The 21,782-nt window shown below is 34.9% G+C and overlaps 1 protein-coding gene across 1 annotated transcript in view; it reads right to left on the minus strand.

Moving 5' to 3' along the window:
* Positions 1–21,782, minus strand: part of per2 (period circadian clock 2) — a 52,283-nt gene that overhangs the window by 28,530 nt on the left and 1,971 nt on the right. The window contains exon 2 of the mRNA XM_046876569.1: positions 5,547–6,031. Coding sequence (XP_046732525.1) covers positions 5,547–5,953 — 407 coding nt within the window. The 5' untranslated portion in view covers positions 5,954–6,031. The remainder of the gene's footprint in view (positions 1–5,546; positions 6,032–21,782) is intronic.

Here is a 21,782-nt window from a genome sequence, read left to right on the forward strand (position 1 = left end):
GTTAATGTGAACAGTGACACTCCCAAAAAGCTGATTTTGCATAGCAAAAATAAATACCTGTAAAATAGATCTCTGTCAATCCTGTAAGGCACAGCTGAATTATAAGGACCAAACTCCTCACATAAAAGAAGAATAATAAAAATTATTGTGTTCCCTGTACCCTGTAAGAAACTAATTTTAGTCTCATTTTGCTACTTGGTTTAAACAGATGCAACTGTATTCTGACAGCAGTTTTAAAAAATTCCAGATGTTTTGAAACGTTAATCAAGATGTTCTCAGGACTCCCATCTCTAGGTATTTTTTCAGTTTACTTTGCCTAAATGATGCACCTGTCCTACAACTACAGGCTATCAAAATGTCATAATGGCATTAAATTAACTCTGTCTGGGTTCTTTCATGGTAATGGTTTTGTTGTTGACATGATAGAGCATAGAGAGTGCTAGCACTGATGGTTTTCTGCAGTTCATCTCATGTAAGATAAGTAAATGAGAATGGTTGGTGGTGCATTACAATAATCCTTGATGACAATTATGAAGACAAATTTTTTGTTCTATTTTTCAGTGCCACGATAATAAGGTAGTAACAAGTAAACAACCCACTTCATTGGTGTAATAGAGGTCATGCTAACTGCTGCATTTGTGCCTTTCTCAAGCATCCAATCAGCACCCTCAGCATGCCCTGTTTTTCCTCCTTATCCTCCTTCTTCAGAATAATGGTTACCCTGTGGTTTTATGAAGTCTTTAAGGCCCCCTAAAAGCACAAAGCCTGAACCTAGTAATCTGTTCTTTTCACTCCTTAATTACAAATTATGTAAGAGTCGCTTATTCATTCTCTATTATTTAAGTCAGAAAAATGTTATAAGCATACATACTGTATATACAGAACTCTGGGCTCATACAATCTGGCATGATTCATTTATATACTGTATTGGAACAGCAAGGTTAATTTTTACCTTTGAGTTTGAGATTAATGGTAGCATATGAGACTGGAATTTCAGCTCTCTTTCCTCATATTTGCTTTTGTGTTAAACAACTTTTAACATGGCACCTTTTCGGAAAAAATAAAATAAAAAAACTACGAATAGATATTCTTAGCGTGCAAGTAAATAACACACCAAACTGCTGCAATTTTTCTGATGCTTTTGTGGCTTGAGGCTTGTACGGCAGCTTCCTTCAGTTGTTGTTGTTTGGCTTCTCCCTCTAGTCCAATGGTTCTCAAACTTTTTTTCATTCCCCACATTAGAGAGGGGTGAATTTTCTGACTATATGTGACTATTATTTTTAATCATAAGTGAAGATTAACGTAAACTTTCTTTTGGCTTCTTCCATTAGGGGTCGCCACAGCGGACCATCCGCATGCTTGATTTGGCACAAGTTTTTACGCTGGATGCCCTTCCCATTTGGGACCGGCACTAAGAGTGACTGGGGTTGGTTCCCTGACCGGGAAACAAACCCGGGCCGCAGCGGTGAGAGCGCCGCATCCTAACCACTAGACCACCAGGGGAAATATAAGTGAAGATTAATGTAGAACACAAAATTTTTTATTATTAATCCTGCGGCACATTGTGCCCCACCTGTCATGTTTTTATTCCCCACTAGAGGGGCACACTCCACACTTTGAGAACCACTGCTCTAGTCTCCTCTTAAGGAGGTGAAATGCACTGCCTAATGTGTTTAAGGTCTTGGCTAGTCTAAAATTTTTCACTCTTTTTTACACTTATGGGTTTGTTGTTTTGGGTTATGTTCTTGCTGCATGAAGTTTCATCCAATTAGATTGTATGCATTTATCTGTACATTGGCAGATTTATGCATTATAGAATCTTAAATGAATTCTGTTGATACAATCTTGAATTACATAATTAATAAAGCCATTGCCACTGCCATCAGTCTTGCCCTGGAGGTTGTTGCTGATGCAGACACTATCTGTTTTTTCCTTTCTAGCTGTCTTCAAAATAATTGCTTTTCATCAACTTCACTTGTTTTGTATCGGTTATAGCCAAAGCTTGTGCAATGTCTATGATTGATGTTCACCTTTTTACTCAGTCTAAAAATTTGTTTTAAAAATGAAAGGGTTCAAATAAAAGATACATTTTTGTTTAACTCATCTAGAAGTAAATATTAGAAAATGAAAGCTGACATTCTGATCTATGTCTGCTATTCTTGTTTTATCTCCAACCAAATGTATTCTATTAATAGCACAATTTTTTTTTTTTTTATAAAAATGCAATTTCTTTTACAGAACTTAAATACAGGACTGCATTTTTGAAGCTGTGTGTGTTGGCCACTGCCTTTTTTTTATTAAGTTTCAAAAGTAACCATAAGATACGGGTGACATTTCGGCTCCTCAAAGACAAATCAATAGGGATTAAGCAATGTATAAATATGCATATATCCAGGCCACCGCTTGGTCCTCTGTGCTTAGTGTTGTAGTAGTGTTGTAAATAGAGCACCTGTCCAGGTGCAGTCAACATTAAGGCTCTGCAAAGATTAAGCAGTGACTATATAAATAGCTACTAAAGGAGCTTGTAATAGAAAGCATTTTCACAAATAGGATATCTAAGCAGATGAGTTAAATATACTGACAAGAAAAATAAACTCACCAGAGAAAGTCAGAGGTGGTTTTACACAGCGGTTTTACAAAGTTAAATTTAGAACTCATGCAAAAACCATTAACAGATTTTACCATAGACATGTAGATCCTCTTTGAAAGATGTATAACCATCCAACAAATTCCTTTTTCTCAGTCACTGTTAACTTAAGCCTTCTTGTGGCTTATTGCTTAAAATATATAATTAGATAGATTGAAAAGAGATAGACCTGGTTTTTATAATGTTTTTATCAATACAGCTTGGACAAAGATAATACTGGTTCTTTTCATCATTATTATGTCAATTGTAATAGTGTACGTAAATGGTTTATGTATTTTATCCATAAATATATACAAAAGATCAAAAGATAAATGTCACTGGTCAGCTGAGAATGAAGTTGCATCTTGCAGGCTTCATAGATGTTAAGACTCGATGATAAATTATTTATTGGTGCTTCACAACAATGCACTAAAAGAGCTTTATCTCTCTATGAAATCAAGTCATTTTTTTCTGAAGTTATCTTCAAATTGTGTTTTATGACTAGAAACTCTTTACTTTCCATCGCAAACTGCAATAAATGCCCACTCAAGTACTGAGTTATCAATTAAAAATTGTTTGCCATCTTTATCTTCCTTGCTAGATGTACTTGCTAAGGTGGATATTAAAAGTCTACATATGCCTAGTAAAATCCTCATGTGTTAATTGTAATGTAATGTCTCCACTCCTGACTCATCATTGGTCCTTGTGTTCATATGTTGTCTAATCCACAGCTGTCTCCACTTCCTTGTTTAACATATGTGTGGATATATACCCCTTTGTTTCCAGCTTGCTGGCCCAGCTTGCCAGTAGGTTGAACTCCTTATTGCCCAACATAAGCACTGTAACGGAGTTTAACAGTCTGCTACTGAAGCTTTTTCGTAGCAGACAGCCCAACTTTAAAGATTCTTTAGCGAAGGCAAGCTTTACTGACCAGCCTTTTCAACCTGGCAACCTACAGTGTCCCTGTGTTTATGGTTTTTGTATTTTGTGTGTAGTTCTGTGTTCTTTTTGTTAATTTATGTTGTCTTATGTAGCACCTAGGTCCTGGTGGAATGTTTGTTTCGCTTCATTGTATACTGCACTGTTTATGGTTTAAATGACAATGAAGCCTTTTGAACTTGATGACCATAGAATTTGTGTGCTAATTAGTTTAATTTCAGCATCTTTTGCTAAATAACCACACTTTTTGTGAAATTTTGTAAATGATTTTTATGTGGAGAGCCCAACACACGTTCTTCCATTCTGTTTCTCAGCAACCCTTCAGTGGCTACTGCATAAAATTTGGTTCTCAACTCTTGAAAAACATGTTGACATGAACAGTTTATAATTTGGCCAGATGGCCTGCAGGCCTTTTCTGTGTAAATTCTTAAATAATGCACATGACAATGACTGAACTGCGATTCAGGATGCATTTGTTGGTTGGCTACCAGGGTGTTTAGAGAAACAGAAATATCTTTACTGCATTTTCTTTGTACCATGGTATCTCAAGGTACAACATATCAGATTTATTTAAAAACCATTAGCTTGTCTGTCTTACTTAAATGCAGAGTTCTGCTGCTAAAACAGTAGGAGCAAACTAGATCTCCTCAGTGAAGCAAATATGTTTCTTATTCAGTTAAATGTCTATAGCTTGTGGGCAAAAGCTATAAATGGCATCATGACCCTGTATGTGTCTTTGGCCTGATCTTCAGTGAAAGAATCAATGTTTATAGCAGCATGCTGTATGGCTCAGCTAACTGAACCCAATTTAACAACAACATCTAGATACATTTGATTAAACTGGTCTCATTGAAGCTGACATACACAGCAGCACAAGCGGAAATCTCAATGTCTACAATGATCTGTTTGAGATTGTTAAGTGAGTGGGTTATGGTCAACCTGGGTGGTTGAGAGTAAATCCTAAAACCAATTAAGCTCCCACTGCATGGGCACATTTGCATAGCCCCTAACCTGCTCTGTTCTAAAATATTTACAGTACATCCTAAACAAATGCATCCAGTAAAAAATTCCTATTTTAGGAAAACTATAAATATTTTGAAAAGATTAAGAACTGCCAATAGCAAAGAGGAATAATGCGCAATCTAGCTTTTTCATTGCACAATTATATATGATAGATAGAAGAAAAAAAAACCTTTTTGTTGAGTCTGTGCAAGTTGTGTCTGCGAAAAAGACTGCGAAAAAGACTGTTTAATCGGGTCCTGTGTGACTCAAAGCGTTTTGGAGAGTTATGTGCATAGTGTACAGTGTGTAGTGCAGTTTAGAACGGCTGAGGAAGTTCAGAACAGTGAGCTTATACAGTATGTTTTAGCTGAAATAGAGAGACACTTATAATTTACATGCATGCTTTCCTTCTTTCTATTATATATTATATATTATCACAAAGGCTTTCAGGGTTTTTTTAAGTCTTCTTTTTCTATCAGCTGCTCCCAATAGGGGTCGCAACAGTGGATCATCTGTCTCCATATTACGGTGTCCTCTACATCTGCCTCTTTCTAAACAATAACCTGCATATGTGTCTGTATGAATGCACATAAGCCATACATTCACTGGTGGATTTTCACTTTCAAGTGGGAAAATTTTAAAAGACAAGAGAGTAATGATGTGAAATATGATGAATGAGGTGTCCTACACTTAATAGCCACCACTTTGTGAACAACCTTTTAATGAATGTTTCATCATTTAAGCTAAATCCACCACTATGTGATCTCCATAGACTTTTGTAGGCAGAAAAGTCATCATTTTTTAATTAACAATATGAACCAAACTGTGCCAGTTAATGTAGAGTCCACTAATTTTGTTATAAAATGTTACATAAACATGTGTGGTGATGTTTGTAAATCCACAAACTTTACTAAATTTTTATATTGAATCTAATAACCATTGGATAAAGTGGAAACCTAGAAACTTTTGATGGTGTTACCTCTTGTTGCTCCCTGATGATTCCAAAAGGGCTGAATCCTTGCTGTTGCTATTGGAACTTCCAGTTGATTCATTCCCATTTGATGAGTTTCCATGTGACTCGTTGCCATGTGACTCATTTCCTTGAGATTCAGTTCCACTTCCACTGGACCCACTGCTCTTCATCTCTACATCTTCATGCAAGGAATGTGCCATCTTGCGGTCACTGTGGGGTGAAGCAGAATGGTCCTGACTGCTGCTGTCACTGCCCTCTGAGGCCAGTCCAAGTTTTCCTGCTTCTGCAAAACTGCCAATTCGATGAAGGTTTGCCATGGAACTGTAACCAGTGGCCTGGTCTTGGTCTTTCAGAGAGGAAAATGGGTATGGTTTTGACTTTGAGTTTTTAGATATGGAGATAGGCTTCTGCATTCTTGCTGTGATTAAGTCAATTACCCCATTGTCTCATTGGAGTTGGGGTACAATAGAATTAAATTTAGCCTTGGTATCCTATAAGAGAAAATACAAAGAAGCATGAATGAAAAATTAGTGACAGAAAATTAGAACCACAGAGAACTTTTCACTATACAAAAACCTTTACAAAGATCCCACTGAGATAATTTGCAAACTGCTACATCCTAACCTTTAATTAATTAAATGTATTTAAAAAGTAATCGGAGCATCTATTGAATTTATCAAAATATGTCAACCATATGTTCTTTCAAATTAGGACACAACCCCACTGCTTGTGCCTGTATAATAAATAAGTAGGATTATTTTTTTGCCCACTGGTAAACAACAAAAAAAATTAAACATGCAATGAAATACCTATGCAGACTGTGGCAACGAAAACAAATGAGATTAGTGTTATCACCAAGAGATAAAACCTGGTTTAAAACCTGGTTTGTAGGAACAATGATCGTTCAAGGCATTTTTCTCCACAAGGTGGGCAGGATGTGAACAGTGGGCTTACAAAAGTTCTATAATTCAAGCAAACTTTACTAATGACTTTACCTCCTGGCTAATTAAGAAATTTGAAAAGATTATAATTTTTTTTTATTAGCATGTAACTATAAAACATCTGACATACTGCAAAATATTTAATTGCCATTATTAAATAGTTGCAAATGCAAGATAAGATAACTACTTGGCTATTTCTTAGACATTCACTAGAGCATCTTGTGATTGTGATTGCTTATTGAAGTCACACGAGCACTGTTCTCCTTCATTTTATCTTCTGAATCCATAGCTAAAGCAAAATATGAAGGCAAACTTCAACCTACAATCATTATTAGAGTTACTGATGATCATTACTGATGCATTATTGATTAAAATTAAATATACAGTACACATATAAAGAATGCTGGAAAAGACAGTTAGCCGATACTAAAACTGGTTAAAACATTTTTATGGATACAGTGTGTATGAATTGCTTTTCTCATATATCTGAACTGCACATAACAGTAGTAGAAAAAAAGAAAAATCCAAACAAGGCTTGATTTTAAAGGGCATGTGTCTGTCTGGTGCCCTTCTTAAAAGAGAAGCTCACAGAGCTAGCCAGAACATCAAAGCTAAGTTTGGCTTAGGTATGGTCAAGAGTCTAGTCGTTCCACTAGCACCCTCAAAGGTGTCTAGCCATGTGGTCTAGCCTCTGTAGCTGAATGTTTTGCCCTTTAGCATTGCTCTAGGCTTTCACAGGTTTCTAGGTTATTAGACAAGACAAATCTGGTGTTTTATTTCCCAGGGTCTGCTATATTCTATATTCTATCCTCCTTCATGCTCCTTTGGTTTCACACACACACACACACACACACACACACACACACACACACACACACACACACACACACACACCAGAGGTGGCAAAAGTACACACATCCATTACTTAAGTAGAAGTATAGATACTCATGTTTTAAAATACTCGGGTAAAAGTTGAAGTACTGATACCTTTTACTATACCTTTTTACTTAAGTGAAAGTAAAGAAGTCTTGGCTCTGACATGTACTTAAGTAAAAAGTAATTATTACTTCTACCTGTTTTAGCTGTTAACTGGACCTCACATCATTTTAATATTTGATTTGATTTGATTTGATTTGATTTATAGATAGATAGATAGATAGATAGATAGATAGATAGATAGATAGATAGATAGATAGATAGATAGATAGATAGATAGATAGATAGATAGAACTTTATTGTCATTGCATAGTACAGGTACACAGCAACAAAATGCAGTTTGGCATCTACCAGAAGTGTAAAAAGTAGCAATCGTGCAAATAGTGCAGATAAATATGTATCATATTTACTGCATGTGATATTTATATATGTAAGCATATGTACAGTGATTAAATATAAAGGCAATAACAGTGCAGAGATGTGTGGACATCATTAAGAGCCTTTGCTATGCTTCCCCACGGAGAGTTAATGAGGTGATACCGGAGAAACTGCACCTCTTCAAGTCAAAAAGCCTTTATATATAATCATAGACATTTTACAGATTTAAATGATGTATTGTAAAATGGTAAAAACAGAAATGCGCGCTGAATTGATAGCGTTAATAACATTTAGTGCCGTTTAAAATAATTTGAATTTTGACAGCCAAATATATATATATTAATACAAAACTAATAAAAATGTTACCTAATGAATGTATCCAGGCTGAAGATCCACATATAAAACACAAGCAGAGAAAAGATGATGATGATCATGAATGTGTCTGATCTCAGTCATGTTCTCATCACTGACTCCCTCTGTCTCATCCACATTAACCCCAAACTTCTTACTGCCTTCTGCCTGCTGATTCTTATCTTCGTAAAGAGTGAGAGTCAGGACTTTATACACCAGCGGATTGAAAAAGACGCGCAGTAAGAGAAAAATTTTATATTTCACCAAATCAATGGATTAAAACTAAAGTAACGAGTCTGTTTTGAAAATGTAAGAAGTAAAAAGTACAGATATTTGTGTAAAAATGTAATGAGTAAAAGTAAAAAGTTGTCTGAAAAATAAATAGTGGAGTAAAGTACTGATACCAGAAAAATCTACTTAAGTACAGTAACGAAGTATTTGTACTCCGTTACTTCCCACCTCTGACACATACACAAACACACACACACAAACAAACACAAACCCTCCACTTTGGTCTTGTTCAGAGTTTGTCCATTAATATTAGGCAAGTGTAACATCTGTTGACTGATGTGTGAAGAAATCCCAGTTCAGCAGTTTATGAAATATTCTAACCAGCCATTTGGCACCAACAACCATACTACATTGATCATAGAGATTACACCATTTTCCCTATTCTGAGGTTTAATGTGAATCTTAACAGAACCTGTATCTACATGATTTTATGCATGTGCTGCTACCACATGATGAAGTTAAGCATGCTATGTGAGCAGATGTACAGAATGGTGAGAATAGCCTTCGTTATTATATTTTTCTGAAACGTGGTCTGTTACATAATATTATTATATGTACAGTTATGTAATAGTAATAAAGGGTTTTTATACTGACTTAACAAGCCATAAAATAAACACCATAATGCAATATAAAACATAAAACCACTGTCAGACCTTGATAACTGACTGGCTGCTGTCCAGTCAATTACACTGGTAGCTCACCCTTAGAGATATATAGCTATATATACCATTTACATCGCAACAATAAATCAGCTTAACATCATATCTTTTATAGTAAGGTTCGTGCTGTTGCATTTCAGATAATGCACCCAATGATTGTGAGAATGGCAGAGAAATGATATTGTGTGCCAAAAAGCCAGTGTAACCTAATAACCTAGAGGACAAAGACAGGACTGAAGCAAAGTCTACAACAATTTTCTCAAATACGGAGGTTGTAAAAGCTAGAGTGATTTAGATATAGTTTACAACTTATATGCTAAGTAAATTATGAAGCAGCTGAACTGTGTTCTCACTACGTGACTTTCACTTTGAAGAACAGTTGAAAAGTTCAAGTGACAAACGATCTTTAAACCTTTAAACAGTGATACCTTTACTTGGTTTCCGATGTATGAGCCAGAACGAGAAAAATATTTACAAAATGTAGCCTCAAATTTGGACAGGAAGCAGATGTAAAGACATAAAAATTGTGCAAATGCAACCCAAAATTATTCCTAACTCAGAAGCTGCCATGCAAAACAAAAATGGGTAATTGACCTTAATTTGGAGGTCAACAAATATTTTATTGAACAAGTTGTCATTGCACCATTATGCAATGACAATTATGTACAAAAGTGCTTTAACGTTTTTAATACTCAATTTAAATTGATTATGTTTATTATTAATAATTATCAACTTGTAATTTGTTTGTTTACCTAACCAACCACAAAAGTGTGTTATGCATAAAAACAACACAAAACAGACTATGATGCTTTATAAAAATGCATGCTGGGGTGTATGTGTGTTTGTGTGATAGCGAGACATAACATTTTCAAAGAGACAAGTTAGTTCCTGTTCTTATTTATGTTACTGCAGTTCTAAACTGTCATTTGTTTGCCAGTCTCACTCTTTTTCCTTTAATTCTCTTCAGAAATCAATAAATAAATGTTTACCCTTTTTAAGAATGAAATTTTAAATCCCTGTATTATTAGCCTAAGATAATGTGAAGCATCCAACATCCAGGTCTATGTGAATAGGTTTTTGCAATAGTAATTTTTTTTAAAGGAATGCATAACAGACAACTTCAGGTCAATCAGTTGAGAGCGTTCAACTGAACTGTGGTATTAAACAAAACTGTTTGTTAGGGTTCATGTAGCAATTGCGCTTGTCAAGGGAAATATTTATTATTTTTACATGATAAAATATATGTTCATTCAATATAATTCTTTATATAGTTTGTGTGTCAGGTCAAGTGACCATTCTGCTTTTAACACTTGCATTAGTTTGGTTATCCCTCTAACTGACAAGATTTCTTTGACACCTTAATTTCCCTTGCTGTTTGTATGTTTAAGGATTAATTTTCAGTGTGTGGAAATTATAGTATAGGAAGTATAAGGTTTTGCTGCCTGGAATCAGTAATCTCAGAAAATGTAAGATTACTTAAATTTTTTATTATACATACATAATTACTAATAAATATTTCCCTTGACATGCACAATCGCTACATGAACCCTAACGAACAGTTTTGTTTAATACCACAGTTCAGTTGAATGCTCACAACTGATTGACCTGAAAACCTCAATTTCTGTTTATCATTAGTTGCAAAAATAGTTCAACCAATTAGAAGCTAGCTGACTAAAATAGCATCTTTGCTAGCCAAAACTGTAATTAATGTGCATCCATCCTGCAGAGCTGTATTTAAAATTAAACAATGTTAATCTGATTATTTATTTGAAACCATGTTTGTTTTCAGCCCACTGAGCTATCATACAAAATTAATGACTATCTGGACAAAGTAGCACAGGATCATGTTTTCTTATCCGGTAGGAAAAAAGGTGCAAATGATTACAAATCAAAATATTCAGATTTAGAAAATAATCATGTGAAAACAGTTTTCACAATATTAATGTAAAAAGCTCCCATACTTACAAGAATTCATAATTTTTTCGGTTATAAAGTGCCCCATCATTGCCATAAAATGTTTAGTGTAAGTAAAATATGTAGTGTTACACAACAAGCAACAAGCAACAGCTACAAATACGGCACAAATATGCTATGGAAAGCTTAAAAAATAACAATGACAGGATAAGTATCTGTACAATGCTACTTTAACTGATTTTTAATCAGGTGTATATTCGGTATTCTGAATATTTCAGTGAATATATATATATATATATATATATATATATATATATATATATATATATATATATATATATATATATATATATATAATAGTAGCATATAATAAGCGAATAAAGAATAGGTAATTTCTAACAGACTGGCAAGTAACGTGTATATTTCCAAATACTGTTAGATGTGCCTGTTTTAATCAATCACTATCCTTTGATATCAGCAGTCAATCACACTGAAATAGAAGGTATGTTTAGGTCAAGTCCAGTTCGTTAACTGAAAGTTAATGATTTAGCAATGTCCTGAATTGTTGTTAGAGTGGGAGGGAAATTGGGCTACCTTAAGAACTGCAATGGACTGGACTGTTGAACATACAAATATTTATTCAGACTATTTAAACATGTTAGTATAACAGATTATAAAGTTAATATGAGGTTATTATGTAGAACATTGGTATGGCTCATCACTAGTACACACTTTTGTCCCAATCAAGTTCAAAGTTGATGATATGTGTTTGTACATATGTAGCACCACCAGCTTTGCCACTCTTCCATTCTGTTTACAGCAGATACTAAAAGCACAAATAAACACACAATTGACTGTTGGTAATAAGAGAGCTGAGATACATGACATGTTACCTGCTAGTTGAAACTGCCTCTATTTCTCTCCTCCTGCATTGGCTTACAGATAACATTTTAGTATTTTTTTTTTCTACATTACTGTTTGCGATATTCCAGATTTTTTTTTTATTTAATATATTAGATTCACAGTGTCACAATCAGATGAATGTAGACTTCTAATGAAGCACAATTGTTTAGTATTTCTGTAGCAGAGGCCACAATTTTGTAGTGACGTGCTTGGCCTATCAATAGCACTATTTTTAACTCCCCCACATGTTCTCTGAAGAGTATTGGCCAAGATGGGCAGCCAAAAAAAAAAAAAAAAAGGTTACATACACAAACGTTTACATACAAATATTCAAGTCAATTTTCACTCCACATTTCATGTTTAGAAAAAGTTATTTCAAGCTAAAGCAAAGCTACTGTTTTTTTTTGTTTGTTTTTTCAATGGGTCAAAAGTTTAATATTTGCACTAAATTTATGCAAATACGTTTGTACCTTTAGTTGTTTCATAATAGGAGAAACCAAACCTATGCAAAAATGTTCTTTCTAAAGACTCAACTGAGATGCTTAGATTTTTTCCCATGGTATTAAGGACAAAAAGACACTGGCCCTTAAATACAGCTGTAATCAGTTCAGATGAGTTAATTCCTAATTATGGCAATTGGCGAAGTTTCTAAACATCATCATCAAACTTTTGACCAAATAGAATATATTCTCATGTAGTGAATTAAAGCTGAAACAAATCTGTCTCCATGCAAATGCTTTGTGAACAATACAATAGTCTCAACTTACATGTATGGTGACATAAAATGTGTCAAGAAAAATTAAAATTTAATATCTTTATGTATGTTTTGGCCCTTAGCTGTACTCAGTATTTTACAAATAAAGGGTTTATGTAGTTTTATACCACAAATAAAGAGCTCTTCTTATTCCATTGAGTAAAAATTCAGTGAAGGAGGTTAAATTCAGTGAAAGGATCGCAGGCCACACAGCATAATAGGCATAAAAATAATAGGCAAAAAAAGGTTAACTTTGCTTCTTTATTCGTTAGGCCTCTGCCTTTTTAAACAAATATTTGTAATTTCTTGGCAAAGAAAGCTGAAGATTTCCATCTACAAGACTCATCTGTTTTCCTGTTAACTATAATTGATTTTGCTTGCATTAATGACTAACAAACCCTAACAAACCAGGAATATACAAGTATTTGTAAACACTGACTTTTTGGATATACCTCTTAGTAAAATACACAGACTTCAATATTTTTCAGTGTGGATCTTTTACTACTGCAGTAGTAAGTAGTAAAACCCCTGAGTTATCATTCTGTCTACTATTTTACAGCCTCTCTCATCCACTAGCAACCCTGCTCTTCCAGCAGCTGCACATAAGATTTGGGTCTAAGCGTATGCTATTTTCCAAGGCGCATAGTATTTTTAGCCTCATGCTGTAATCAGCTCTTCGTCTAAACTACATTCATTCAAGAGGTTTCGTATAAAGGATGTGCTGCCAGCAGTGTGGACTTAGTTTCCAAGTTAGTTTTTGCTCAGTTAAATCCCCACCAATGAAACAATGATTTTTTGATACACTTTGATGGTTCGAAATATGGTTGTACTTTTCAGGTCTCAAGTGAATCCTTCAAAACATTTTCTGTGGTGTGACACAAATTCAATAACTGCAAATGTCTGTAAGGACTAATTAAAAATATATATGTATGTCTTTAACCTTTCCTTATAGTGCCTCTAGTGATAAGGTGTTTGTGCACTTATTTGCACCAATGTGTTTGGTAAAATCTTCTCAGGGAGTTTTGTTCTCTCATCACACTGGCTAGCATATTAATTATCACGCCAATAAGAGTCTGAATGCAAAGTGACTTTCATGTTTACAAATACTTGATTTTACATTAACTGAAATTCACACATCCACCATCATATGCACACTTGATAATGGTGATAATAATAATTGTGCTGCTCCATAGTTGTTTAATTGATAATCATGACCACTTTGCAAAGAACTGATCAGCAAAATTAATACACTTTACAGTTTTAAATGTACCTTAAAAGCATATATTCATTTCAATATAAGTCTGCATGAATGTGGAGCTTGTAATGAACTAAAACCCATTAAAAACCAGCAAAGCTCACCATAATGACAGTCACTTATGAGTAATGCAGCATGAAAAGTCATGATTGGGATTCAAATTTGACTTATTGTGCAGCTCTAGATAATATCCATAGTATTATTTTTATACAATATAAAGTAAGAAGTAGACTATTATTTCCAAATTATGCAATTATTTAATATTAATAAGCAAGCTATATATACACGATAATAAAGTAAGATGTATGTTTATAATAAGTTCTGACATATAGCAAGAGCCTTTTTTCTCTGCTGTGTAATGCAGCAGGATTATGAAATTGTATTATGAAGAGACCTGTACTCACATGGTAACTAAGGTCATGGAAATCAAATTTCTAGATAAGAATGTTTAACTGTGCCATTTTCAAGTGTTCAATCATTTTGGGAACATTCATGTCACCTTGTCAAAGTGTGCTCTCTGCTTGCCAACAGGTTGTTGCGTAATATAAAGCTGTGTTCTTTTTATTTTACAGATGCATGCCAAGTTTCAGAAGCATGGCAAAAGTCCAGTCCTGTGTGATAACTAATTAGTTACTAATTACCTACTAGAAGTAATGCATATCTTACACACTCTGCATATTTTCCCATTCAGTGATTTGACTTTACTGACAGGAGAAATGTATTGTACATTTGGTCATGACTGTTCCTTTTGCTGAAAAAGCCAAAAACCATGTTTTAGAGTTATAGGACTTAAAAATTGCTACGGCTAAACTGTAGTTACACATCTAAGACAATGAACATAAGAATCCTAAAACGATACATTCTAGTTTTCTAAAGTTCTCTCTCAGAGGTGCACAAAAACATAGCATATGTACAGTTTACAGACATGGCATTTGGCAGATGCCCTTATCCAGAGCAACTTACAACTGAGCAGAGGAGGGTTAAGGGCCTTGCTCAAGGGCCAAATCCAATGCCTTAACCACTGAGCTACCACCTCCCACAATAATGTAACAAACAACAAACCATTTAAACCAGGTGGGGAGGATGCTTTACCAAGGTCTGCAAACCAAGCAGACTATTACGGCACATTATACAACATATTTAGATTTAGTACTGGAGTTTGAATAGTGTTGTAATAATGAAGCCTAGATGTAACAAACACATATACAAGGATTTCTGCTGCAGTCTAGGAAAGGGATGAATGAAGTCTGCACTTGAAACAAAGGATACATAAGTAATGTTTTAATGAGAGGTAGTGTATAAGTGGTGTTTTCATAAGGTTTCTGGTGTACGTTTAGGTAGGTTTAAAGTTTGTGGCAATCGGTGACAGGTGCTTTACTTTCAAAAGGTTGGCTGCAATCAGTATGGCCTCAGATTTGATAATGATGAAAGTTGTGTTAGGCAGTCAGCCAATATGTGAAGAGGCAGTCTATGTCAAGAGAAAGTGTGTGTTGGTAATTTTACACATCATTAGAATAACAATATATTTGCAGAACTTGTATGCTGAGGATATTGACAAGGTACAGTATGTTTTTAGTGAACTGATACATGGAAAGCAATGTAACAGAGGGTCAAAGCAAGTGTGAACTAAAAACAAATTATTATCTGTCGGAGAGAAAATATTAGATCAAAAAGCATACAGAACTCATACTGTAAGTCTTTTTTTATGAGTTGGTGAAAACTGTCTTGTCAAACTATGTCAAAGTAAGCAGTTCAGCAACCAAGTACAGTGGTACCTTGACCTACGAGTGAATTAATGTACGAGTTTTCCGAAGTACAAGTCGTCACTCTGTAAATTTTTTGCTTTGTTACGCGAGCAAATAATTTAGGTATGAGCTCAAGACACCGCTGCTAGATGGCAAAGGGAAGCAAGAAAGCGAAGATTGTGACGAAAATTAAGATAAGCAAAGAAGAAAAAGTAAAAAATTAAAAGTTATACGTAGTGTACAGTAGTGATAGCAAAAAACTAGTTTTTCCTCCTCCTCCGCTTATCGCATCTACCCCCCCGCCAGTGTCTTCTTTAGCTCAAGTCTTCTCATCTCCAAGGTCAGTACACTGTATAAAACCATACTATATCAAACTCTTTCTATTATGTTTTTATACAAAATTTATTATTTAGAAATGTATTTTACTAATTTAATAACATTAACCTAAAAATTGGGTGGCATTTTGAGGGTTGGAACGGGCATTTTAAGTATTTTCAATGGGGCAAATTGATTTGATGTGCGAGGAAATAAAGATACAAGCTCGGTCACGGAACAAATTAAACTCGTAGGTCAAGGTACCACTGTATTAGCTACAACCAATTGGACAGCTAAAAAAGTGTTCTTTAGGCTAAACCGCTTGCCCAGAAAAGGATTGTTGGAAATAGACCTGTAATTACTGATCTCCTCTGGGTCAAGCCCTGGCTTTTTTAGAATTGGACTGTTGCCAATTTCAAGTTGGTGGGAACAGCGCCAGAACTGAATAAGAAGCATGTAGCAGTAGTGGCATGGTGAAAGAACACATGTTTTAATTAGAAGACTAGACATACAGTACATATCATCTGTAAAATGGAAGAAGTTGCAAATCTGCAGCCTAACTTTTCTGCAGAAGCATAAACAGAAAGTTAACCAATAACACCAGTGGAGGTTAGAAAGATTTTTAACTGTGTGGCAGATTTGGTAATATAAAAAATAAAATAAAAGTCAAGGAAATGTAAAAGAAAATCATGGCAGCGTAAGATTTGTAAGAAGAGTTTCTGGAACGTCTTATAATGGCATGATGGTCTAATGGATAATTTTCTTAGCAGGAAGAAAAAGGTGATCAAAATCCATGCCATGGAAGATAAGCAGTGAAATATGTAATCAGCAAATAAAAAATCACAGCATTAGAAAGTTTCAGGATATCAACAAAGAAAATATGTTCAGTTTTATCAATATTAACACCACCATGACCTATAGGACATGGTTTATCCCCATATCTGATACATTAGTAGACAAATACAAAACAACCACACTTCACCAAGTTAGTATTTCCCTACAAATATAGAGTGGTCAGTTAACCAAAAACTGGAAACCAGCCCCAAATTATTTTTTTTTCCAAATTTACTGAGCTAAGTACATTTCTTTGGCTGCTATGAAGTTTGTTCTCAATACAGTGCAGATTTTTCTAAAATGCTAATTACCAAGATCTGGCAAGATGTGAAATGGAATAGTACTAGAATAAGCGACCTGCATATGTCCAAGAACAGAAAATTGAAACTTTCCACCCACTCTCAGCTGAGGGTGAAACCCAAGAACTATTTGTACATTAGTCATACTAACACCCAACAACTGGACCCCAATGCATCAAAATATATTTGACATCTTTAAGGCTAGCTGAATTTTCTGTAGGTACGCTGAAAAAATGGGCAGTTAATTTAAACAGTTTAAACCCCACTGGCCTTTTTCCACATTTTAATCTTTCAGATTATATGATCCTGTTCATTCACATAGGTTGGGTTAGAAAACGAGGTCACAGTTGCTGTGATTCCACTGAGACTGAAGCAGCTGACCAATTTTGTTTTACGTCAATGCATGTGTAGGCAGTCACTTGGCTCAACAGGCTATTCATTGAACAGAAAAAACAAACACAACACAAATTCTTCACTTTGGATTTGCCATTTAAAAAGAAACTTAAAATTATTATTTTTTAAAATAAACTTAAATTAATTTATTAACCTTTCTTAATATAATTTAAAGTTTAAGATTAAATGCAGAGGAATAAGGGGATCTGAACAAGACAGTAAAGTTGTAACCAGTAGAACATGAACAAGTCATATTTTTGTAATAAATTTGGAAAAATAGTCTCATACTATGACTAGGACATTCTGTCCCACTTACATCGTTTCAGGTTGGAATTTCCATTTTTGTTCTTTTTCCATAGACCATGAAATAAATGGTGCTTGCAGAAAATGGAAAAAGGAAATCTAACATTCATGCAGCAGCTGCTTTACTTATGGTGTTACTATTTTTCATTGATGTTCTAACTTATTTTTTTTTTAAGTCCAGATGAACTAACTTAGACCTTATCGTTTTTCATTCATTTTAAAAGCATTTCCCTAGATCCACCCTAGATTGGACACTGGCCAGGCACAGGAAATCGTTGTCTCTGTCTCTCACTCTCTCTCTTTTTCTTTCTCTTCTCTCACTCACTCACACACACACACACACACACACGCACACACACACGCACACACGCAAACACACACGCACACACACACACACACACACACACACAAACACACACACACGGGAATATCAGGCAATCCATGCAGACAATGGGAGAAAATTTGAATCAGTAACTTCAAGCTAAAAATTGAAACAGGGACCTAGAGTTTTATATAACCAATGATATTTTAACCATCACATCACATGTTGCCAGGTTCACATATTCCTTGAACGCTGTTGTTTTAACCAATCAGATTTCAAATTGGTGACACTGGGGACATCTAGCAGGCATACAATATTGTCAGTATTTTTACATCCTTTGATAGGATGGTCTGAGAGGACACTAGTAAGAGCTCCCAAACTGCATCTGTACCAAACTGCTTGAGCTCAACTATATATTTATTTGGTTTAATAGCTGCATTTTTTTTCAAAAATAGCTGACAGAGGACAGGAATTTGATTTGGACACAGACACAGATTACAAGGCCATTTTTAAGACAGACTTTTCAGGAAAAACTGGACATCGTGCAAAAAGGCCAGCCAACACGGTTTAAAACTTTTTTTTTGCTTTTTTAATAGCTATCAATACATTTTCTTTTACGAAGAATGCATGAAAACAAACAATTTGCCTCATTTTTAAATCCCCAGGCGAATTGTAATGCATGGAAAAAATGCCTGAAAAACCAAGGGTCATTTTATGAGGTTTACACTCATATTGATGCCTTTGCTCGAGATGATGCATGTGGTGTAGCTGTTTCTGCAGTGTAAGGAGACTTGTTGAATTGAGTTATACTGATCTGTTATACTGCTTTTATCTATAATAATAATGGTTTCTATAGCTGTGGCATCATAATGATAGTATTAGGCAGTATAATGGGTTTGTTTTAGATAGGATACCACTGAAGGCCTAGGTATGAAATGTCTAGGCCAAAATCTAGTGGAACATCCTCCCAGAAGAGTGGAGCGAATTATAAGAGCAAATTGGGACTAAATGTGGGATGCAACTGTCAAAAAGTACATACCATACTTATGACCAGGTGTCCGCAAACTTTTGGCAATATAGTGTATTTGGAACTTGCTTATTCACAATTGATAAATGAATCATCCACATAGCCCTGCATCCTAGATTACCTCTGAAACCCTGACCAGGAAAAAAGAAAGCCTGTGAGGTGCTCTATAAAGCTCATATTACCAATGTTAAATTGTCAAATTCTTTCTAAATGGCCAGACTAATGAATTTATGTGACAAAATACATGTTGATACACTAAAGCAAGCCCTCAACTTTAATTGACACCATCAGCTATTTTCAGTGTTGCTCCCAAACCAATCTGAAACATACAATATTCTTTTACAAGGTAAGGTCAATGACATTTTCACATAATTGCTTTAATTTTAAAAGCTAATGGCTTTCCTAAATTCAAATACATTCTGCACATATACCCAGAAGTAAAGAACCATAGTGTAAAAATCTGTAAGGTTATACAGATTATAGAAGTTTACAAAGGGAAATAACTTTGTAAACAGCTCTAATAACCTTTTTTCAGAATCACCGCCAGATCACCTGGGGAAAGAGTAATTTATAGGCTTTTCATTTCTTTACTTGACTGATCTCTAACCAATCCAACACTAAAAAGCCAGTTTGTTGGGCTAGATTTCATGTTATTACAATATTTTTATTATTATTATTATTATTATTATTATTATTATTATTATGTTTGTCGTTGTTGTTGTTCTTGTTAATGATTTTTTTGTTATATTTTAGTAGCAATCAGTTGTTTGCAATCAATTTGAATAGTGCATTAATAAAAAAAAAAATTAATCATGCTAAATAGACACCATGTTATCTTAAACATATTGTGACACATCCCAGTATCAAATCTATGCTGTTGTATTGCCCAGTCTTCTTTTGGTCATATAGCCCTGGTCTATTATAATTGCAGGAAGAACATCAAAGAACCGGGACAGTGCCATGTAAGGACAGTATACAGACCTTATGTGTATTATTTTAAATTATATATCTTCATTAAAGCATTGTTTAAGTAATAATTTCAACACAGAGTTATGCATGTACTGTATGTGTGTGCGTGACTCATGGCCAGGCCAGAACGCCTCTCTTAGAGCAGAAAAAAAAGTGCATTTCCCTCTCCATGTGCGTCATCAGCCTTTCCTCCACGTCTGTGGTATGCAACACAGAAACCACTTCAGCACTGCCTGCCAATTTTACTCTCTATTCTCTAGTGTGCATTTCCATCCCTTTAGCCCCCAGTAAAAGCAAATCCACTGCAATCTGCAGGAGTGAAGTAAACCAAACAATATATAGTATATCTCATTCAGAAAATAACAGCCCACAAATAAAATTAGCATTAGCAAAAAGGAGCAAAATATCAACATAACTTGCCAATTTACAATTAAAAACTTAAACTTGTATAAGCATCTTTTAAAGAAAGGTTTTACTTGTTTCCACCAAAACAGAACACTGTAGGTCATTTAAATTACAGCTTATAATTATAATTATAAGCTTTATAATTACAGCTACACTTTCCGCACAATAATTTAAGCAAATGAACAAATCAGGTTTTATTTTTCTTAACTGGCCAGTAATAAATCTGTTATCTGACAATATTTAGCTTTATACAAACAATTGCTGAATAATATGAGCAAGCAAGGACTGATGCTGAATAAGGTAAAAAACACAGATACACAGTTTAAAGCCAGATTAAGGTATTTGGAGCACTTCATCAAGTAGTAGGTCAGTTTTAACAATTAGCCCACAAACACAAACATCACATTATAAGCATACACACAGCCATTGTTTTAGTTAGCAAATACTATTCTGCCCTGATCTCAAGTGACAAATGTCATGTTCTATAAGCAGTAAGTCTATAAGTCATCATGGGATTTTGATGCCATTTAGCTGCCAACAAGTTACATTTAATTACATTCGAAGTAGGTTTGTGTGAGAGATTATCATTCCTACATTACATTGCCACTATATCCAATTATGTGAACACGTTCCCACTCCCAATTCGTCACATATGGATGCGTTCGTCAGGATCCCTTGGCATCACTTTTTGATGTGCGGGAATTCCCACAGACTTTGACCACTTTGGCACCATTTTTTAACGTGCAGGGATTCCCATAGCCTGGATAGCCCGGAGCCTGGGGCATTGAAACTTGATGTGTTAGTTAAGCAGGCTGCCCCGAGGTAATATTCATCTAGGTCACCAAATTTTTTTTTTTTTACTCTCTGTCTGATATCAAAGTTCCGTATGTGAAATAGCGTTTAGCAACACTTCCTCACTCCCAACTAACCCTAACCCGTTCTCACTAACCCTAACCCTAAACCCTCAAAAAGTGACATCAAGGAATCATGACATACCATCATAGCATTAGTAAAGACCTACTTCATGTTTGCCAAATTTGAAAACAAATACCATCATTACCTAATACAGCCACAAGTATTACTGCACAAGGGAATAGTCAGGAATAATGTCTTAAAAGCCAGACTGCCTGGTATCCACTTAACTGCCAGTAAACTTTAGGTCTGGCACAGCTTGTCAGTATCCAAGAAACACATATGGTCACAGAAAGAGAACATTTGATTAAAGTTGGAGACAGTCACAGGGAACAA

This window comes from Silurus meridionalis, chromosome 20 (assembly GCF_014805685.1).
Source record: "Silurus meridionalis isolate SWU-2019-XX chromosome 20, ASM1480568v1, whole genome shotgun sequence".
NCBI classification, from domain to species: Eukaryota; Metazoa; Chordata; class Actinopteri; order Siluriformes; family Siluridae; genus Silurus; species Silurus meridionalis.